Here is a 23,006-nt window from a genome sequence, read left to right as displayed (position 1 = left end):
TGTCATATGAAAGCAGTTAAACAAAGCATGAAGGTAGACATTGCACCATTCTCTTTGAGGATGTCTCATAATGCTATTTACATTGTATGTGTCATATACTGTCTCTCAGGTTAGATTCCCCCTAATGTATCACTTTTCCATCATTTATCTCCATGACCTGGATTTTGCAAACATATGACTCAATGGTCTTCAAGTCTTTTAACCTTTAGTCCTGTGTACTTTGCATGATGTTTTTTAGGTCATGGCTGGATCCCACCAGAATGGGGGCTTTTGATTGAACAGTCTCACCAGCCCTCACTGCTATGTAAATATCATGTTGTTGTGAAGCTCTGAATGACTCCTCTGTGTCAACAAACTGTGACTCTGTCCTGGGCATGCCATTGTGTCTTAATATATCAACATGGATGAAAACAGGGCTATAAACGGCTCTTTAGGTTGTGAAAGTCTGTCTGCCTCCCTCCCTTCTATCAGTCCAGCCAGAATGCTCTTTTTTATTTGCGGAGACATTTGGGTGAAGTGTGCCACTCTTTATGTCTTGGCAAGAATCCACACCCATCTATTACAAAAGCCCTTTCTTTTTTTTTCCTTCTGCACACACACACTGCAGAAAAAGTGGCCCCTCTATTCTTCTTCACGGCCTTTGAAAGGGCCTGGCTCAGATATCCTATAGGCAGAAGTAACAGCTGTCGCTAAGCCACCATAACTGGCCCCCACTCAGCACCCAGTGGGGACCAAAAACTCTCCATGTCTGTCGCTGTCTCCATCCTACTCTTCTAGCCTTTGGACTGGCTGTCGCTGGCTACTTTCACTGTCTGTCTTAGTCTCCCTCTTTATCTCTCTGTCTCCCCTTCTATCCCTCTAATTACGTTGCATCCTAATTTTTCATTTAGGACAATTTTCTTTCTTTTGTTTAGGGGGGGGGGTTACAAGAAACAAAAAATAGAAAGGAAGAGGCTATGAAAAAGAAAATGACACAGTGGGTGGGACAAAGAAGGGGAGAGGTCCTCTCCTCCATTCATTGAGCATAGGGGCCAAACTGGGCCACACACTCCCTTGCCCCACACACACACACACACATACACACACACACACACACACACACACACACACATACACACACACACACACGCACGCACACACACACACACACACACACACACACACACACACACACTTCACCCCAGCCACCCTCTAATCTGCACTGTTCCACCCTGAGGGCCTGAGGCTGGGGCAGCTGCTACTGATGGAGCCAGAGAACCAGCTGTCCTCACACACATATAGTACACAGCCACACACACACACACACACACACACACACACACACACACACACACACACACACACACACACACACACACACACACACACACACACACACACACCCCTCCACTCATTCATTTGGGACAATGTAGTCAGGATAAGGGGGTGTGTGTGGCTCATGATTTTGGAGTGTGCTGTGGTAACGGGGAGGGGGGCCCTTGCAGTCAGTAAAGTGGTTTTTATGTCCGCTTTGTGTCTCAGCAACAGTTGGCAGCACGTGTGTCAATGACACGCCTCTCTGCTTTATTGTCCATGAAGTCGGAGAGTTTAGGGTGACCTGGGACAAACACACTGGCACAATTACAGAACCTTACTGTAAAGAGATGCATACACACAAACAAATGAGCATGTGTAGATAGACAGTCATGAAGTACAGTAACTTTTTGAAAACACAACCTTTTACAAAAAAAACATACTGTTTGCTCTGCCAATTTCTGTGATTTCATCATCTTGCAACATCTGTAACAGACCTTTGTCTGTTTTCAACTTTTGAGTATCCTTGAAAAAACATGGAAGGATTTGTTCTGTAACACACCAATCTTGTGTAAATTTGGATTTCCCTGTGTATTAATAGCTATAAAGTAAGGATTACAAAGTAAGGGCATTAAGATCTTACATGTTTCACTTAAAAGGAAAAGTTCTCAGCAGAGCTTCAAAAACAACACATCAATCTTCAGGTTCTGATTGGTTTATCTCTATCTCTAACTGCTTCAGTTTCTGGCTCCTGCTGCTATTGGTTATCCCTTTGTTTATCCCTGATTGGCTCAGCTGGTGATTGCATTCAGCCTCAGCCGCATGATTGGTGGAATATCTGCCTAGAAATTGCTGTGATTTGCCCTTGGTTGTGCTCTCACCAGTCAGGGTGTTTTCTCAATACTGCAGCTGCTTTGGAGACAGGATGAAAGCGAGTGTTTGTATGGTGGCTGATTTCTTGAGTAGATGCATGAGGTGGGTTAGGTGTGTAGTTAGCATCTAAAAGGTCATATGGCTGTTGACACATATACACACTCTTGTTCTCTTACACATACACCTGACGGCTGCCTCACACCTGCTGCACTGTCAATGGCAGAGTAAGATCCAGATCAAAGGAAGCAAGCCCTCGGGGACCTGTGTGTGCGTGCATTTATGCATGTTTGCGTGTGTTTGAAGAGACATTCACTGCTTCTGAATCCACGCCAACAAAGAGGATTTGTATTTGAATAAGAGACGACTCATGTCTGGCTTTGCTAAGATAGCGAGCTGGGAGAGCTGAAAGGACGCAGTATGGCACAAATGCTCTGTGCTGCAGACACACACACACACACACACACACACACATTAGATATAGACCTATAACACTTACCTTGATAGGAGGAAGATGATGGCAGCATGGGGGGAGGGAAATTGCAAACTCCACTGTGAGTTGTGTGGGGACATTGCTCATTTAAAGTGTGTTGGAGAAAGTGTGAAAAGAAAGAAAGAAAGAAAGAAAGAAGAAAGAAAGAAAGAAAGAAAGAAAGAAAGAAAGAAAGAAGAAATATCTTATATAAAACCATCTTAAATCAGACTCTCATAACCCTAACCCATTCATCAATAAGGCTGAAGACACCCCTTAATTTTCTGTAGGAATTACATAAAGTTCCCTTACGCTCATATACACACCCACCTACCAACCTACACACAAACGCACACATACGTAATCAAAGCGGGACACTCAAAGGCTGGGTTCTTTCGATTTCGCCCACAAAGGCAACAGAGTCCGTCTTTGTCACTTTCCAAGTCAGACGTCAGTGAGAGTTTGCCTTGCTCCGGGGCTGTGAATACAGCTTGCCCACACAGAGCCCCCATGTATATCTGCATATTAGTGGCCACCCACACACATGCTGCACACAGTACAAGATACTGTAAATTATTTAATAAAGACAAACAGCAGATGCAAAACTTCCTAATTCCTCCTTCTTGCATACATACAGTACAGTACAGTTCAGTACAGAACAGCACATGCAGGCATGCATGCGTGCAGAAAGCAGCCACACGCTCTGATACAAAAGATCTACACAAACAGCCGCACACATGTATGCAAACTGAGAAACATACAGATGCTCATTGACTCACAAACCAAGTGAGATCTTTTGTCTGTGGTCTCTGTCCATGTCTGTGAGCACATGCATGCCGGTGTTTGTGTGCAACAGAAACAGATTGGTTTAGAGTCAATGTACAGTAGTTGCTGGGTAGAGTTGAGGAGTCTGCAGAGGATGTTGTGGTTGGCTAGCTCCTTTCTTTGTTTCTTAAACTGTCTGTCTGAAACTGCGCTGTTAGACTGGAACAAATGAGATTCATATTGGACTCAAGAAAGAAAAGGTTGTTCTAACTATTTTTTTTCCACTTCATTTGCCTTTCGCACCACCAAATGCAGTACAACAAACTGGACTTGGGTTCATTGTCTCTGTCAGCCACCACTCACGTCACAGAGGGCTGTTCTCAATCTCATTTGACTTCCCAGTGGGAGATCACATTTCCCTGTCCATATTAATGCTAAAGGTGAACTGTCACTCAATTACTACTTCCCCATTTTCCAGTGATTAAGCAAACGTGATTGCACTCACATGCTTTGTGGATTGTGTGTGGACAAAAAAAATAAAAGGGGATTACTGATTAGATTACTTCTCTCCTGTCCTTAGGGCACGTTTAACTGAAGAGCTGCTTGTGGATTTAAGACAGAAGCAACAAAGGATAGACAGATAACAAAGACATCACTGTTTTAAGGAAATAAACAGTAAAACACACATACTAGTATAAAGCTACTGTTATACTTGCTGCAGCTGCATCCTGTGTGGCAGGTAACACGTGGCTCCTACTGTATATCGGCTCTCATGCGCACACACACAACAAGAAAACACACAAAAACACAGAGCACGTTTACACTCCTTTCAATCTTTACACATCTGCAAATATATGAAAATGTTTGCAAATCACCGGTATTGGTAAACAATCAGAAAAGGTAGTAGTAGTAGACCACGTGGACAAAACACACACACACACACACACACACACACATACACACAAACACAGACACACACACACCAGGACTGATAAACCGTGCAATAAAAATGTGACTGTGCACTACTGCCTGACTGTAAATACATTTTACTATTTATTCTCTTCACGTATATTTATTTATTGTTTGTCTATCTGTGTCTTGTACTTTTCCCCCCATCCCTTGCTGCTGCAACAGTGTGAATTTCCCCATTGTGGGATTAATAAAGAATAATGAATCTGGAATCTTTTCTAGCTTGTGTGAGTTTACCACATTTTATAATTGGGTGGAAAGCAGAGCTTCTGTTTTCTGTGTGTGTCCACAATGATAAAGTGAATTGATTGAAATAAACTAAACTAAACTAAACTAAATAAAGTGAGTGTTAACTGGAAGACAACAAGTTCCTGATGGTAAAGGAAACTAAAACAGGTGACAGAACCAGCAATCAACCTCTGTCATAACAATAACAGCTGTATAAGGAAAACACACATATGACCACATGTACACTGGTGCATGTGCAAACACAAAAACACACACTCAGGATACTACTTTTAGTGGGTCAGTTGCTCATGCGCAGACACACAGCCTCAAGCCTGAGGTCAAGAAATGAAAATGATGAAAGAAACAACATCAAAAAATAAGAGCAATCTTAAGAAGTATGTTCAGCATTTATACAGTAACAAACAATCCAGGCACACACAAAATACACAGGCAGATGCACACAAATACACTCCTCATAACCCTTCATTGGGAGATAAGACTGTTGATTTTTAATTGGCTTAGTGCCGTGTGTTTGTTTGATCCTGGTACTATTGCCCAGTGTGTTTTCTTCCTTGAGTGAGCTGATTAAAAAATCTCCCCCTGTCAACACGCTGCCAGATAGATACCACTATTTGATTAATTTACACACACAAACACATATGTCATAATCCCTGCCCACCCATTGGCTACCGTGTGAGCCCTGTTTCCAAAGCAACATTGGAATGCCCGGTGTTTGGCGCCGCCCCTTTCAGGAAGGAACCACATGTAAACAAACCCGGCATCTGCAGCACTGAGTGCTCCTTCTGACTCTGTAGTAAACAAAGCGTGCCTCTAGGTGCAGGCAGACTGAGGCTGACCTCTAGGATTACATGTTATTCTGCTGCCTTTAAGGACTTTTGCATATTTGTAGGACATGTTGTTTGTGTGTGACTTTATGACATGGAATCATGAAACCTGAGGTAGATTTTACAGATAGAGAAAACCCACAGGAAAACAGGAAATGTGTGTTAAACTGTATGTGTAAGTTAGGTAACCAAAAGGTGTGCAGCAAGTCAACAACAGTCCTACATCAGTGTGAAGCAGGTGCATCACACATATGACAGCAGTGTCAGTGACCTGTCCTCCAGCGTCACATCTTTCCCCTACGCTTGTCATATTACGGGATGTCCAGCCTTTTTTGTGTGTTTACTTCTACAGCCTAGATAACGCAACATGGCCTTTACTCTGCAGACCAGCAGCTAAAGGTAAACAAAGTTCAGGACATTTAGCACTCAGTGGTACATAACAGCTAAGACAATTTACTATGGTATAGCCTCAGTGTCTGGACTATAAAGTCCTCCTCTGTAAGTGGAAACAGAAGGGGGACCAAAATAACAAGGTTTATAAAGAACATAACAGCAGATAAACACATTCATAACAGTGATCAAAATAACCACGCGCTGAGACACCTATCCCATTGAGCAACAACTCCCAACAACCAATCCGATTTCTGTTGCCAACAGCAACAACTCCTGTTTATTCCTGCCGGTAGCTAATCCTGCCCTCTGATTGGCTGGTACCAGAGCCTTGGAGCACAGCCCCTTCCCCCCTCTCCCTCTCTCTCTCTCTGCCTGTCCCTCCATCCCTACAGATTAAGTAACACAGGCAAAACAAAAAGAGCTTATTTTTGTTTTCCATCAATGACAGCGCACCCACACAAACACAGGGCTTCTGTTTAGATGCAAAGGTATTTGCTTTATGATAGCACAGAGAAATGTAGAGGAACAGAGATAGGAGAGTGGGAGAGGAGGCGGGATAAATTGAACCACTGTTGCCATGCACCCTCTGTGTGTTACTAGGTAGTATAGTATGGTATGTTGCTATGAAAAAAAAAAACCAAGTGCAAGAAAGAGGAGCAATTGCATCAGTCCCTTGAAAAGTCCTTGAAAACATGTCTCTCTCTTTTTGTACCCAGTGCAAAATTGTAATTGCACTTTTAAATCATCCTCTGGGAGGAATTTCAAATTGAAATGCTGCACATGCTACGATGTGCAAACTTAGATCTGTTCTCTCATGCATGAAAGAGACTCAAATCTTCTCAGTATTTTGCTCATGATTATATCTCATTGTTTTGATGCATGATCTCTGTTTATCAGCTTGTTCCTCTTTGCTGCTGCTGGCAGTTAAGACAAAGAGTGAGAACATGCAGCCAGCTGCTGTTTGTTTTGATCTGTCAGTGAGGCTGTTGTTAGAGTAAAGGCAACATTAGATACGATATGTTGCCAAGAACATGGTCAGTCCAGGTCTGACATTATTATGCAATACCTTAGTGGTTCAAGGAGCATGTTTTTAACTCCTCAGAAAACATGTAAGCCCCACATGTGTATAGAAAAACTGAAAACATGTTGTGGTCAATTCAATGTTCAACCTTATCACCAAGGTTATCACATCACCTTTGTTGTCGTGCCACATATAAGTGTGGATGTGTTTGTGTGTGCACAGTGTTCATGACCTACCATTACGCATTTACACACACACACACACACACACACACATTTTTAAAGAAAGTCAACTTGTTTGTGCATTAGCAGGAGGCTGTTATGCTGCATCATCATTCCCCTAAAAACCCTGACCTGTAATGGAGTGACGACACGGCACAAGCAAACAAGGCCAAGATCCTCCTCACCGTTTTCTGCACTTCTCGATCTGCTCTATCTCTTCTGTTTTCTTCATGTCCTGACATCTTTCCTCCCCTCTCTCTCTTTGTCTTCCACTCTTTCTCTCCTTTTCTCCCTGTGTCAAGGCAGGCCATGTCCCCGGCTGCTCGGCCTCTCTACAGGTTTCTAATTAGCATGTGCACTGAAAGCAGAGAGGCAGTCTGGCAGTCACACTGTTTACTCTTTGCTCTTGCTCTCTCTTGCTCTCTCTTGCTCTCTCTTGCTCGCTCACCCTCTCTCCGTAAAAAAGAATGTCATGCTGCCTTGACACCTTTCCACTGGCTGTAACCAAGCCAAGTAACCAAGTAATTGACCAAGTAACCAAGTAATTGAACATCCTTAAAATAGGAACATACAGCGTGTTAAATGTATTTTCAGTTTCTTTTCCTTTTTCGTTTTCTTTCTTTGTTTCTTGCTTGCACAGAATCCTAGTGAGCTGATTAAAAAATCTCCCCCCTGTCAACACGCTGCCAGATAGATACCACTATTTGATTAATTTACACACACAAACACATATGTCATAATCCCTGCCCACCCATTGGCTACCGTGTGAGCCCTGTTTCCAAAGCAACATTGGAATGCCCGGTGTTTGGCGCCGCCCCTTTCAGGAAGGAACCACATGTAAACAAACCCGGCATCTGCAGCACTGAGTGCTCCTTCTGACTCTGTAGTAAACAAAGCGTGCCTCTAGGTGCAGGCAGACTGAGGCTGACCTCTAGGATTACATGTTATTCTGCTGCCTTTAAGGACTTTGCATATTTGTAGGACATGTTGTTTGTGTGTGACTTTTATGACATGGAATCATGAAACCTGAGGTAGATTTTACAGATAGAGAAAACCCACAGGAAAACAGGAAATGTGTGTTAAACTGTATGTGTAAGTTAGGTAACCAAAAGGTGTGCAGCAAGTCAACAACAGTCCTACATCAGTGTGAAGCAGGTGCATCACACATATGACAGCAGTGTCAGTGACCTGTCCTCCAGCGTCACATCTTTCCCCTACGCTTGTCATATTACGGGATGTCCAGCCTTTTTTGTGTGTTTACTTCTACAGCCTAGATAACGCAACATGGCCTTTACTCTGCAGACCAGCAGCTAAAGGTAAACAAAGTTCAGGACATTTAGCACTCAGTGGTACATAACAGCTAAGACAATTTACTATGGTATAGCCTCAGTGTCTGGACTATAAAGTCCTCCTCTGTAAGTGGAAACAGAAGGGGACCAAAATAACAAGGTTTATAAAGAACATAACAGCAGATAAACACATTCATAACAGTGATCAAAATAACCACGCGCTGAGACACCTATCCCATTGAGCAACAACTCCCAACAACCAATCCGATTTCTGTTGCCAACAGCAACAACTCCTGTTTATTCCTGCCGGTAGCTAATCCTGCCCTCTGATTGGCTGGTACCAGAGCCTTGGAGCACAGCCCCTTCCCCCCTCTCCCTCCTCTCTCTCTGCCTGTCCCTCCATCCCTACAGATTAAGTAACACAGGCAAAACAAAAAGAGCTTATTTTTGTTTTCCATCAATGACAGCGCACCCACACAAACACAGGGCTTCTGTTTAGATGCAAAGGTATTTGCTTTATGATAGCACAGAGAAATGTAGAGGAACAGAGATAGGAGAGTGGGAGAGGAGGCGGGATAAATTGAACCACTGTTGCCATGCACCCTCTGTGTGTTACTAGGTAGTATAGTATGGTATGTTGCTATGAAAAAAAACCAAGTGCAAGAAAGAGGAGCAATTGCATCAGTCCCTTGAAAAGTCCTTGAAAACATGTCTCTCTCTTTTTTGTACCCAGTGCAAAATTGTAATTGCACTTTTAAATCATCCTCTGGGAGGAATTTCAAATTGAAATGCTGCACATGCTACGATGTGCAAACTTAGATCTGTTCTCTCATGCATGAAAGAGACTCAAATCTTCTCAGTATTTTGCTCATGATTATATCTCATTGTTTTGATGCATGATCTCTGTTTATCAGCTTGTTCCTCTTTGCTGCTGCTGGCAGTTAAGACAAAGAGTGAGAACATGCAGCCAGCTGCTGTTTGTTTTGATCTGTCAGTGAGGCTGTTGTTAGAGTAAAGGCAACATTAGATACGATATGTTGCCAAGAACATGGTCAGTCCAGGTCTGACATTATTATGCAATACCTTAGTGGTTCAAGGAGCATGTTTTTAACTCCTCAGAAAACATGTAAGCCCCCACATGTGTATAGAAAAACTGAAAACATGTTGTGGTCAATTCAATGTTCAACCTTATCACCAAGGTTATCACATCACCTTTGTTGTCGTGCCACGTATAAGTGTGGATGTGTTTGTGTGTGCACAGTGTTCATGACCTACCATTACGCATTTACACACACACACACACACACACACACACACTTTTTTAAAGAAAGTCAACTTGTTTGTGCATTAGCAGGAGGCTGTTATGCTGCATCATCATTCCCCTAAAAACCCTGACCTGTAATGGAGTGACGACACGGCACAAGCAAACAAGGCCAAGATCCTCCTCTACCGTTTTCTGCACTTCTCGATCTGCTCTATCTCTTCTGTTTTCTTCATGTCCTGACATCTTTCCTCCCCTCTCTCTCTTTGTCTTCCACTCTTTCTCTCCTTTTCTCCCTGTGTCAAGGCAGGCCATGTCCCCGGCTGCTCGGCCTCTCTACAGGTTTCTAATTAGCATGTGCACTGAAAGCAGAGAGGCAGTCTGGCAGTCACACTGTTTACTCTTTGCTCTTGCTCTCTCTTGCTCTCTCTTGCTCTCTCTTGCTCGCTCACCCTCTCTCCGTAAAAAGAATGTCATGCTGCCTTGACACCTTTCCACTGGCTGTAACCAAGCCAAGTAACCAAGTAATTGACCAAGTAACCAAGTAATTGAACATCCTTAAAATAGGAACATACAGCGTGTTAAATGTATTTTCAGTTTCTTTTCCTTTTTCGTTTTCTTTCTTTGTTTCTTGCTTGCACAGAATCCTGATGTGACTAAACAATAAATACTCAGTGGACAGAGTCTTCCTGTTTCTCTTCTTCTTTTCTGTTTGTATGTTGCACATGTGTGTTTATGCTCCAACATTGCTCATCAATTAAACAATCCTGAAGAGTAAGATTGGGTGTTGCCTCTTCAGACACTACTTTGTTTAGGCTGACATAGTCTTACACATCAGCGTAATGGAATTTGGAATTTGGAATACGCCATGCATGCATGTCTCTATCTCTTTCTTTTTACACTCTTTCTATCTATCCTTGAATCAACCCAGTCATCCAATCTGCCCTCTCTGTCTGCATGTTAGGACAGAGCAGAGACTGTAAAATCAGATGAGCATAAGCTTGTAACTTCCCCACATTTTATTTGTATGTCTGTTTGTCAGCAGTATTCACCTCCCCTTCTCCAGGCTGCACTTCTATGGCCTTGCCTTCCGCTGGCCTACTGCTCTGTACTTGAGGATTGTAGGCTGTGAGAGTGGATTCCTGGCATGGCTCTGAGTACATGTGCTTCTGGAAGGATAAGCTCAGCTATGTTAGTAATGTGTCAACCCCGGGGAGGTAACAGGCTGCTCCCCATATTTGGCAAATCACTTAACTTTGCCCCACCTTAGCCAGACTGGAAGCCACAGTAAACCAGAAAATATGAATAGAATGCAGAGGCAGACAGGGGATTAGGAAAAAGGCACAAGTGAGACATACATGCTAACATTCATGAAATACCATAGTCTTTAGTGATTGACAAAAAACATGGAGGTTTTATTTTAAGTCATTTGACACTATATTTGGCTAATTTTCTCTCTTCTCTCCTCTGTTCTTTACTGTTTTAGAAAAAAACCAGGTGTAGACTATACGACTCTGAGACTCTCTGAGGTCCTAAAATAGCCTTTGCATTTTACACTTATCTAATTGCAGCTTATTTAAAGAGGCAAGCCCAAAGCCCCAGCCTCAATTGACTCGATTGAATCAATGCATTTGCCATCAGAACACTCTGGACTTGGGTCACATTCTTGATTCATTTAAGAGGGTTACTTGTTTACTCATCTAAGAGTGTTTCTTGTTTTTCAGTATTTTGCATGATTGTTGTGATAGTGTTCAGTTCATGTGAAATACCATGAGGCGGGATCAAATAAGAAATCTGGCACTTGGACCACGATCTGAGTTTAGCTTTATGGCAAAAAGGGCAATGAGGGCACACACATAATCTTGTTTATGCTAATAATATAGCTTTGCACTCAGAAATCACACATTTTATCCAGTCAATCCATTCAGTTGCTACTGAACAAACACCCTGATGCAATCCCAGGGCAATTTTGCAGACGTACCAATTTGAAAACAAACATTCAAATGATTATATCCTGCACAAATACTGGAGGGATTACAGTATTTTCAAAATGTATAGTGATGCCCAGCTGATGTATTTGTCTAAGACAATAGTCTCATTGGTTTTAACCAGAGAACCAAGAGTAGTGTATTTCACATTAACAGCAGTAAAGTTAGTTGATGATCTAATCTGCAATGACCTGTTGTGTGCATGTCACTCTACCCCCCCCAAGGGGACAGAGTGGATCTAAGTGTAGGTCAGGTGTGTGTGTGTGTGTGTGTGTGTGTGTGTGTGTGTGTGTGTGTGTGTGTGTGTGTGTGTGTGTGTGTGTGCATGCGTGCGTGCGTGCATGCGTGCTATGCGTTTGTAGTGTGTGTGCATGTATGTAACCTGGTCACCCTCCCTTCGCTCACACACACAGCTGTTTTTACTCTGATTATAGGCTTTGTAGAATGACAACTGCGATCATTTCTTCTGAACTAAGACGTTTGGATCATGTGATCTCATCCTTCTGAGTGTGGTACGGACATCCCAGGTGCCCAGGTGTGTGTATCTGTGTGTGTGTGTGTGTGTGTGTGTGTGTGTGTGTGTGTGTGTGTGTGTGTGTGTGTGTGTGTGTGTGTGTGTGTACACGTGTATGCTTCAAAATGTACAGCTGCCTCAGCCTAACCGCAACCACGAAACTCAGAAACCACCCGCGTCAGGTCATACTGAGAGATTGATAGTGATATCTCACAAACAGCAGCCTTGGTGAGTGTACATGTTGTTGAACTGGAATCACCTTGGCCACCGCATCGATGAGAAATTCCCTGCACTGTTAATCTAAGAGCTCCTGAAAGTTGCATATTGTGTTGGCTCACCACACGGCCTCTGAGGCATGAGCTCACAACAGCAGGAGCAGGAGCAGAAGCAGCTAGCAGGCAGCTTGTTTCTCCTTTGAGTGACACACGCTTAGATTAGAGACACCCAACACCAGCAATCCATTTATCTATCTCTCTCCTCTGCCTGCCAGAGCCAGCTGGGCCATGAGCTCATGGTACCAATCTGACCATATGAGAGGGAAAGAGAGAGAGAGAGGCTCAGAGCTGGGTGGGGTGAGAGGGAATGATGCTTGCCAGCTCATCATGTAATCTCATTTTGCTGTGGTTACTGTAAATGAGATGGAGAAGGGAATAGGAAGAAAGAACCACAGTTCCCTATGAAAGTAATGGCTCTGGGAAGGGCGGAGTATCATTCTACCAAAGTCCCTCTGAAGCGTTTAGCATTTACAGTTGAACCACAAGTCTGGGAATCATATCCCAATATGGAAACACATACTGTAACATTTCACCTGGGTTAAAATAGTCAGACAGCAACACTGTGTGGTATTATAACACCACAGGACAAGGTTTGTACCAATATCTTAAATATTAACATTGTGCATTTGATTTCCTTTCTCAATATGGTCTAAGCAAGGCGTATAACATAAGCATTATCAATGCCATATACCTCAGAGATCCTCAAATTCAACTGTACGCAAGCATTTTTCTCACTCATTTTCTTTGACTTTTGACAGGCTTGTCGTGTTCTGAATGTATGTCCAATAGAAGGGGGGTTAAGATTGTGGGAATTTTAGTGAACTTTATTAAAACAAACACAAAAACGTTAGTGTGGAAGAAAGGAAACAACTTTTCAGATTCAGTCGGTGTAGTGTGAAAGGGCTGCAGAAAGACTAATAACTTAATAAGTTAATAACTTAACTACACCTTACTAAGTGTAAAGAAATAGTTCAACACTTTGGGAAATAAGCGTATTCCCTTTCTTCCTGAGATTTAGATGACTGTTTGTCTGTTCAATTATGAAGCTAGAGCCAGCACCTGAAATCTTGTTGTCACTCCAGGAAGTCACCACACCTAATAAATACTACAGCACATAATTAGTCAATTAGTCATTTTTACACTTACAACATACAACGAGTTAATTAGTGAGCTTTAGTGGTGCTGGTATAGGTGGATGTTACCTTTGGAGAGATCCAGGCAAGCTGTTTCCCAGTATTCCCATTCTTTATGCTAAGGGAAGCTAACTGGCTGCAGGCTTCAGCTTCATATTGACAGATATGAGTGTGGTATCAATCCTTTTATTTAACTTTCGTCAAGAGAGTGAATAAGTGTATTTCCCAAACTGACAAACATTCCTTTAAGAACTTAGTTATGAGTTGAATACCCTTTAATCATCTAAGATGATAGATCCATCAGGGATAAAGTGAATATTTTGTCTGGGTTTATGGCCCATGTGTAAGAGAGGAAAACTCATTATCAGCATTTCATATAGGGAAAAAAGGAATGGATAGCACTCAGGAGTAAACTGCTGCTCGATGTTTGCCATCTTTCTGTGCCAGAGTTGAAAACACTAATGTTTCTGAGTCAGAGCACGCATCTGTCTGGTCTCGCTCCCTTCCTTTCAGTCTAACATAGCTCTAGATCTCTGGCTCAGACCTCGCGCAGACAGTCGGGTTGTCTCCACAGTCTGGACTGTTGCTCCAGGCTTTGGCACCACAGCCATCACAGGGAGAATGTGTTTGTTAATTCTATATAAATAGCAGCAGCAGCAGCAAAGGCAAGGAACTGCCCACATACACCTGTCGCCAGAAGGAACATAGCATAAAAAAGGATGTTGTTGTTCTTTAGTCTTGCAAAGGGCTTGCATAAGTTGCTGCTACAGAAATTAGGGTTGAGATAGCAGATAATGCAGGCCTGAGTGATGCTGACTTTGATAAATAAGGTTTTAGAGAGCACAAAGAAGAATCTGATCCATCACAAAGACCATCAATGTAACTATCATCCAAAGTAGGTCAAGGATTTAGTCAACAATACACTTACTCCTTTTTATTGGAACTACTATACACTTAGCCAATGCTACTTTGTATACGCGGAGCACATAATAAAACAGTCAACATTTATATTCTCGAGAAAATGGGTCTTATCTGGGGCATTCAATATTTTTATTTTTTTTTCCAAAAACAGGTCAATGCCACTGCTATTGTTGCTGGTAGCCTTTTCTTTCATGGCAGAAAACAGAAAAGGCTGCCCGAAGAACACTGACCACCAGAGACAAAAAACCCTGAATATTTTGGGTGCTTTTAGAAACGTGTTTCACTTTTCAGTCATTTGCTGTTCACAGTATTGGAACATTTTACATGTATCGCAATCTTCCCCGTGAGTTGCCTGGGACCTTTATAGGTCATTTTCACAAGATATTGTATTTCAACTTTCACTCAGACACAAGCTTCATGTTTGATCATAGTAGTCTAGAGTGCAGCAACTACAGACAAATAGTCAGCACAAGCCACATTGGTCTTCATATCAGTGTCTCACAACTTCTTCCCAATCTAGTTCTGACAGCGCATGTAAGAAAATGACTAGTTTTGTTTTATAGTAATTTACTTGGGTCTCCCTTATGCCTAACAGTGCAGACATTAATGCACATGGAAAGTCCCTTTATTACTTCTCTATAACTTTTTTTTATAATTCTGTCTGAGTAAAGCTTCCTCTTTTCTTAGAACTCTGAGCAATTACATGAGATCAGTCTTAGCTTGTGTGTGTGTGTGTGTGTGTGTGTGTGTGTGTGTGTGTGTGTGTGTGTGTGTGTGTGTGTGTGTGTGTGTTCATGTGTGAGCATGTATGTGTGTGTGTGTTGAGTGTGCACATACAGATTTCTGTTAATGCTTACGAGAACTTGTGTGTTCATGTGTGCACACATGCAGGGTATGACTAGCGGTTGGCTGTGACCAGAGAGGGGCTGCCAAGACAAAGCCAGATGAGTTCCTCTGAAGTCTGCTATCTCTTTGATGTGGGCATCCCTTTACTGTCAGTCTCAGCTCAGAGCCGACCACAACACTCACACACTTCCTCTTACCTGCCACTATTGATCTTGCTGACCCTCATTCTGCTACAGCTCAGCTCCATTTCCAGTCCATTTTCTATTGTGTGATGACACACAGCTGTGTGTGCTTGTGTGTGTCTACAGGAATACAAAAGCACTATTTTCCCCATGCGTGTTGCCTAATGGTTTGCATGAATTTTGTAAGCCATTGCAGGATTCATTAAACTGACCTTTCATGCATGACAACTAAGAATATGCAATGCTGTATTTCCCCACAGTGAATCTGTGATATGTAAAGTTTGAGTAAGGTTTCAATGCTTTACAGCAAAAAAAAGTTGGGTTATTAACACCATACAGTCTCCAATTTCCACTTGGATGCACAAAACTACAACTAAGCACACTACCCACTGAAACACAGACATCTCTAGCCTCAGCTCCCTGTGCACAGAAAACAAAAGAAAGCTCTCTCCTGCAGGCCCCCCAGCCTCTGCCTTGATTCTGGCTGCAGGGATTGTGCAAGCTGTCGCAAAAGGCAGCTGGTCTATGAGCAGTATAAGGTCAGTGCCTGGAAATTTCACGTCACAAACATCACTATGTTGAAACTTCTATACTCTATCTCTCCATTTAATCTCTCTAACACAACCACCTGACTTTCTGTCAGCCACCCCCATTTTACTTTTTCTCTTTTACTGGGTAATTGATATCATGCAACACTTCCTGGTATTTCTATGAGCCTTTATGTGCAAGCATGCTGTAATTTCCCACACCCTGCTGCATCTTTGCTAACCTAAGGTTTGGTGAGTGCCAATGGTCTGCTAAAGCTTAATGCAAAGGATAAATAACATTTCTGACAAGAGACCATGACATTGATTTCAAATGTTTATTCACAAAACATTAAAAATGAGTACAATTCAAACAATATTGCATATTTGTCTGTGTATTTCAAAGTAATAATAATAGTCCGTGAGAAAGTGTCACAGGTTCAGACACAGCTCAAATCAGGATTTGCAAGCAAAGTCTCTGCTTATTCCAAGAACTTCCTGATAGCTGCACTGTAAAAAGAAAAGTAAAGTCCATTTAGACATTTTCAGGCACCCTCTTCTGAACCAGCATCTTCCTTGTTCCCCTCTGATGAGATTCAGTCCAGCCTCTGCACTTTCACAAGCCCATTTCTTGCAAGGTCTCTGTGACCTGCTCCGCTCAGTTCCCCTTTGCCTTTTAACTAGGGCAGCAACAGGGATGCCACTTATCAATAATTCATGCACTTTGCAGTACATTCCAAATCCTTCTGTGTCCATCAGGCTTTCTGTCCATTCCACATTCACCTGACCCAGTCTGCACTTGACCTCTGAACTTGAACCCTTCCTCAGGGTAATCCAGAACCAACGTGCTGACCCAGAATGCACTGGTAGGTTATGCTCTTGCTGGGGGTTACAGCTACAGCCCCTTAATCCAGAAAGTGAGGCAGAAAGGCTTCACAACCCTAACTGAGGCTCAGCTCCTTGACTTTCTTTTCATCATCTTCATCATCATCATGTGAAGCATTGTTAGTGGGATGTCACTTCAGCGCTCTGGGAGCGTGATGGTGGGCACCCAGTCGTACACACTGCGGCTCTCCTCACAGAACAGACTCAGCTTGTCCAGAGCGGGGTCTTTCCATGGGTTTGCACTGGGGCTCTGAAATAATAAAAATAATAAGATATTTAGAATCAGAACACCTGAAACAGACATATAGGCTGTGTAGACATGCAGTAACTTGGCAGCATGTGCAGAGCATTCAGACGTAGGAGTGATGCATGCATGATTCACTGGCTACCAGCTCCTGACTGATGAGTGGGTGCTCCCGGGAACGTACCGTGACAAGAATGCAGTGCGCGTCCTTGGGCTCGCCGGTCTCGTCTGCGTTCACGAGGTCTGCCAGGCGCTCGATATCATTGACGCGCACCACGTTGATGTCGTTGTCGAAGCAGAACGCCTGGATGAGGGTGAAGTGGATCTGGAGAGCAATGTCACACTCGTACTCCTCATCGGTGGCGAGGACGCAGAATGCCACGCTGTCTGGGTCACTGTGGAAAGGACAAGAGCCAACGTCACAAAACATTCTTTCATGCGTAGGCTTAAAACAAAGACAATTGTAAAAGACAATTGTAGTTAAACGTTTCACGAATTGCAATACTTACACATTCATGACTTTAGCAGATTCATAAACTCCAACTGTCAGGTAGTCCTGCTTCTTAGCAGCGACCAGCAGCTCTTCCAGGGCTGCGCCTGCACTTTGCACCCTTGACAAGAAAATACACATCATCAGAACACTGCGCACAATTTGGTAAACAGGTATTAAAACATTAAATATAACAGAATACTGTTATATCCATGGGTAAAATATTTACCTATCTGCGTTTTCCATTGTGTTCTCTTGTCCGCGGATCTCTTCCAGAGTCATAGTTATAATCCAAGCGCGATCGGGATTTTGCAGTGAACAGAAAAGGATGTGTAGTTCTCTATGTAGTCTCTTGCGTTATTCTGAGCTCGGAACAGTCTGTGGGTGGATTTATAGCAGATCAGCGTAGTTTCTCGGCAAGGGGCGGTCTTTTCCGCTCATTCCTCCTACCATTGGCTCAGAGCAGCCGGTATGAGGAAAGCAAAAGTCCCCGGGCAGTTACGTTGAGCATGTTGACAACCCCACGTGGGGCAAGATTACAACCTTTCTTGAAATGCCCCCCACCCACCACCGATTCCCTCTTGCCTTGTCAACATCCAACATCACCACAATAACTCAAATTTAAAGTAAAGTCCTGTTTACGGTGTCTATCTCTGCAGATAGTAGGCTACTAACACAATACAACCCACTGTGACTTCAATTGCCCACCTGAATATCACACAGTGAATAACAGTGTGGCATATTTATGACCTACATTTATAATGCATACATATAAAACAAATAAATGTGGTATTAAACATTTGCTTTTGAAGAATAAACAGAAATATTTTTAGTATCCCTATTATTATTATTATTTATATATATATATATTTTTTTTTTAAAGAATGTGATTGTTTGCATTGTGATGATCACAGGTGGAGGTCGTAGTTTAATCAACGTGTTGATCGTCACTGAATGGAAGGAACACTTAGTCAAAGTAAAGTTGTAGAAAAAAACAGCAGTGGAATCGGTGGTGAAATGAATCTATCCCATGATAAACTCTGGAACAGTCTTTTAAGGACTGGACTTCCCCAGCGTGGGGAATCACTGCTGTGTTATATATAGCCCATCCAAACTTTCCCTGATGTCTAGTCTTGCCTTGCCCTCAATAAACAGCTTGTTAAAGGTAAACCGGTTACTCAACGCTGTGTTTGCAGTCGGTCCGGGAGTTACAGAACTGTCTCGCGAGCGAGACCGGTGTCCCGGCAAACCTGTCCTGACCCAAATAGGGCGAGATGTCTTGATGGCGACATGTGTTTAGAGGAGGTTACCAAAACAGCTTGAGACGGCACACGCCACTTTTTGTTCCCCCATTGAAAATGAAGCTTTAATTGCCAGTCTGTCTTGACGCGTGTCGTTTCTCGGAGAGAAAAGGCGACTTTGTGTCACAACAATACTCACGTCCTCCACCTGCTCCCGGCCCTTTGAGGCTGGGGGATGTGTGTGTGTGTGTGTGTGTGTGTGTGTGTGTGTGTGTGTGCGTGCGTGTGTGTGCGCGTGTGTGCGTGCGTGTGTGCGTGAGGGAGTGCGGCTTGCGTGCGCCCCACACTGTTTATTACCCCACTCCATTCAGTGCCCTGCGGCAGATGCCCGACAGATGCGCGTGGGCCACTCCCGAAAAGCGCCACGTGCCGCGGCCAGTCGTGACCAGTTTATCTTATCAGTGCCTGCCTGCATGTGTTTACAGTCAACATCGTATCTTTGGAGACAGATGCCGAAGGCTGTGCATGTTTACACACCGGTTGGCTGTTCTTGCATTAACTTGAAAATGATGTTTACTATATTATAAGCACTAATTGAGACTAATGAGTAATTCAGAGACATTAATACTACAAAACAGGGTTATAAGTAGGCCTACTACAAAGTAGCCTACATCTCAGAGATTTGTGAGCATCTCTGGCGGACATTGAGACTAACACTGCCCACGGCATCTTTCGACCATGAGCCAACCAAGCGCCACCGAAGGCGGTGTGACCATACGGGAGAACAGTTACAGGAATATTTCATTCTGTTGAAGGTTGCTTTCTTTGCAAGTTTCTTGTTAAATGAAAAGTCCAATAATAAACCACTCTGACATGTCTTTGACTGATAGATGAAGATACCTTTAACCTAGTCTCGCTTTGCCAGACCGTCCTCCAAAGCGCCGAATCGACACCATCGATGGGGGCTGCTGAACAACTCGCCCTGCCCTGCATAGAGCAAAGCGCTCAGTGTCAGACATCTGGACTGACACCGCCACCTGCTGGTCATTCAGACAGTGACCTTTCCCCTCACTACACAACTAGTCTCAACCACACCTCTCAACATGTTGAAGAAGCTCATGGTGACTCATGATGCCAACCTCACACTTGTGAGTCACAAACCAGTCCCCTATATGCTGTTGTTCCCCGACAGCTGAGGTTTCTAAAGTCAGACAAATATTGTTTGCCAGCCATGGAGCATGTGAACAGGGGTATGTACAAAAATAGAAATAAGTGTGAGTGAAAAAAGCTACAAATCTTTGAATGAACAGTTTGAATTTACAGTCTACATTAATTTAAAATGCCTGCCTTCAAAATGCCCCTTTATTATCCATACAGGTACATTTACATGTTATGTACATTTAAAAAACAAAACAAATCCAATACAGTGTGAAATTGTAGTACATATAAAAAATGAAAATCCAATGCATAAACGATTTTTCATAAATCTTGTTGGAATTTTGTTGCTTTTACAGTTGCAGAATGCAGTAAGCAGTTTGGCTAAGCGCATGGGGGAAATCCCAGGCTGGCTGTGAAAATCCAAATGGAGGACCATTTCCCCACATGACCTTGAGCAAGGCAACTAACTCCCAAAAACTATAATGGTCAAAAGCTGTGGCAAACAGTTCCAGACTGTGGTTGTACCGGTAGCACCGGAGCAGAAATTTGTCTGTGAAAATGTCACTAAAATTGTACCGTAGGTCTGTTAAAGAAGATAAAGAAAGATTATGGAAACTGAGATGAACATTTTAAACAAACTTACATGCAGTCAGGTCCATAAATATTGGGACATCGACACAATTCTAATCTTTTTGGCTCTATACACCACCACAATGGAGTTGAAATGAAACGAACAAGATGTGCTTTAACTGCAGACTTTCAGCTTTAATTTGAGGGTATTTACATCCAAATCAGGTGAACGGTGTAGGAATTACAACAGTTTGTATATGTGCCTCCCACTTTTTAAGGGACCAAAAGTAATGGGACAATTGGCTGCTCAGCTGTTCCATGGCCAGGTGTGTGTTATTCCCTCATTATCCCATTTACAAGGAGCAGATAAAAGGTCCAGAGTTCATTTCAAGTGTGCCTTTTGCATTTGGAATCTGTTACTGTCAACTCTCAATATGAGATCCAAAGAGCTGTCACTATCAGTGAAGCAAGCCATCATTAGGCTGAAAAACCCATCAGAGAGATAGCAAAAAACATTAGGTGTGGCCAAATCAACTGTTTGGAACATTCTTAAAAAAGAAAGAACGCACCGGTGAGCTCAGCAACACCAAAAGACCCGGAAGACCACGGAAAACAACTGTGGTGGATGACCAAAGAATACTTTCCCTGGTGAAGAAAACACCTTTCACAACAGTTGGCCAGATCAAGAACACTCTCCAGGAGGTAGGTGTATGTGTGTCAAAGTCAACAATCAAGAGAAGACTTCACCAGAGTGAATACAGAGGGTTCACTACAAGATGTAAACCATTGGTGAGCCTCAAAAACAGGAAGGCCAGATTAGAGTTTGCCAAACAACATCTAAAAAAGCCTTCACATTTCTGGAACAACATCCTATGGACAGATGAGACAAAGATCAACTTGTACCAGAGTGATGGGAAGAGAAGAGTATGGAGAAGGAAAGGAACTGCTCATGATCCAAAGCATACCACCTCATCAGTGAAGTATGGTGGTGGTAGTGTCATGGCGTGGGCATGTATGGCTGCCAATGGAACTGGTTCTCTTGTATTTATTGATGATGTGACTGCTGACAAAAGCAGCAGGATGAATTCTGAAGTGTTTCGGGCAATATTATCTGCTCATATTCAGCCAAATGCTTCAGAACTCATTGGACGACGCTTCACAGTGCAGATGGACAATGACCCGAAGCATACTGCGAAAGCAACCAAAGAGTTTTTTTAAGGGAAAGAAGTGGAATGTTATGCAATGGCCAAGTCAATCACCTGACCTGAATCCGATTGAGCATGCATTTCACTTGCTAAAGACAAAACTGAAGGGAAAATGCCCTAAGAACAAACAGGAACTGAAGACAGTTGCAGTAGAGGCCTGGCAGAGCATCACCAGGGATGAAAACAAGCGTCTGGTGATGTCTATGCGTTCCAGACTTCAGGCTGTAATTGAATGCAAAGGATTAGCAACCAAGTATTAAAAAGTGAAAGTTTGATTTATGATTGTTAATCTGTCCCATTACTTTTGGTCCCTTTAAAAAGTGGGAGGCACATATACAAACTGTTGTAATTCCTACACCGTTCACCTGATTTGGATGTAAATACCCTCAAATTAAAGCTGAAAGTCTGCAGTTAAAGCACATCTTGTTCGTTTCATTTCAACTCCATTGTGGTGGTGTATAGAGCCAAAAAGATTAGAATTGTGTCGATGTCCCAATATTTATGGACCTGACTGTAGGTGTGTAGAGATAACTTCTTAGGTAGATCCTAAAAACAGCTCAAATGTTATCAACACTACAGCGCTGTGGAGGAAGGTCTGGCAAAGCGAGACTAAGCCGACTGTTTCTCCTTTGTAATATTTGATTTCATGTAGGTCTTTTATGGTCGACAGCTTCCTCAAGTTGTACAATTCATCGCAGACAGATATTCTTCTGTCTTCGATCAAGAAAAATTGAGTCATTTTGATATATAAAAAGTTTATCATAGATGTCCAGACATGTTTTACATAAAGAGTTGAAATGTACAGAAGAGCTACAATCATTTAAGTGTATTTACATTTAATTCTTGGACTGTCAAATGTCAGTGCATTTGTTCAACATGATCAACATTTAAAATCTCATTGACTGTCAATTATAACAAAAAGCAGTTCCAATACCATTTAGATTCCATGTATTACTTAGAGTAACATACAAATACCCCTCCAAAATGACAAAAATGCCTCACTGACAAAACAGGTCATTACATTTCTGAGTATATATACTGCACCAAAGGTTTACTGAGCAAACATTTTAAATCCCTTATTCTGTGCACACAGGTGCTAAGGTATTTCAGACATGTTTAGAAAGGTACTAACAGTCCCATGAAGTTGAAAAAGAGGAGATTGTAGGGGTGGACTGGGGCTGGCTAACAATGACAACTTCAAGG

At 42.7% G+C, this 23,006-nt stretch overlaps 2 protein-coding genes across 2 annotated transcripts in view; both read right to left on the bottom strand.

Moving 5' to 3' along the window:
• Window positions 1-16,334: 16,334 nt before the first annotated feature.
• Window positions 16,335-18,003, bottom strand: gadd45ga (growth arrest and DNA-damage-inducible, gamma a). Its single transcript, XM_078250984.1, has 4 exons — window positions 17,859-18,003; window positions 17,649-17,750; window positions 17,324-17,534; window positions 16,335-17,145 (listed from the first exon to the last, which is right to left on the bottom strand). Exons 1-4 carry the CDS (start codon window positions 17,909-17,911, stop codon window positions 17,032-17,034), a joined length of 480 nt encoding a protein of 159 aa, XP_078107110.1. The 5' UTR covers window positions 17,912-18,003; the 3' UTR covers window positions 16,335-17,031.
• A 4,543-nt stretch (window positions 18,004-22,546) lies between these two features.
• The window catches only part of creb3l3l (cAMP responsive element binding protein 3-like 3 like), a 6,925-nt gene continuing 6,465 nt past the window's right edge, over window positions 22,547-23,006 (bottom strand). Inside the window, exon 10 of the mRNA XM_078250983.1 lies at window positions 22,547-23,006. This exon is cut by the window's right edge and continues 1,218 nt beyond it. The gene's annotated coding sequence lies outside the window, so the exon portion shown is untranslated.

Source organism: Sander vitreus, chromosome 5 (genome assembly GCF_031162955.1).
Source record: "Sander vitreus isolate 19-12246 chromosome 5, sanVit1, whole genome shotgun sequence".
Taxonomy (NCBI): Eukaryota; Metazoa; Chordata; class Actinopteri; order Perciformes; family Percidae; genus Sander; species Sander vitreus.
This window is presented reverse-complemented; position numbering and strand designations above follow the sequence as displayed.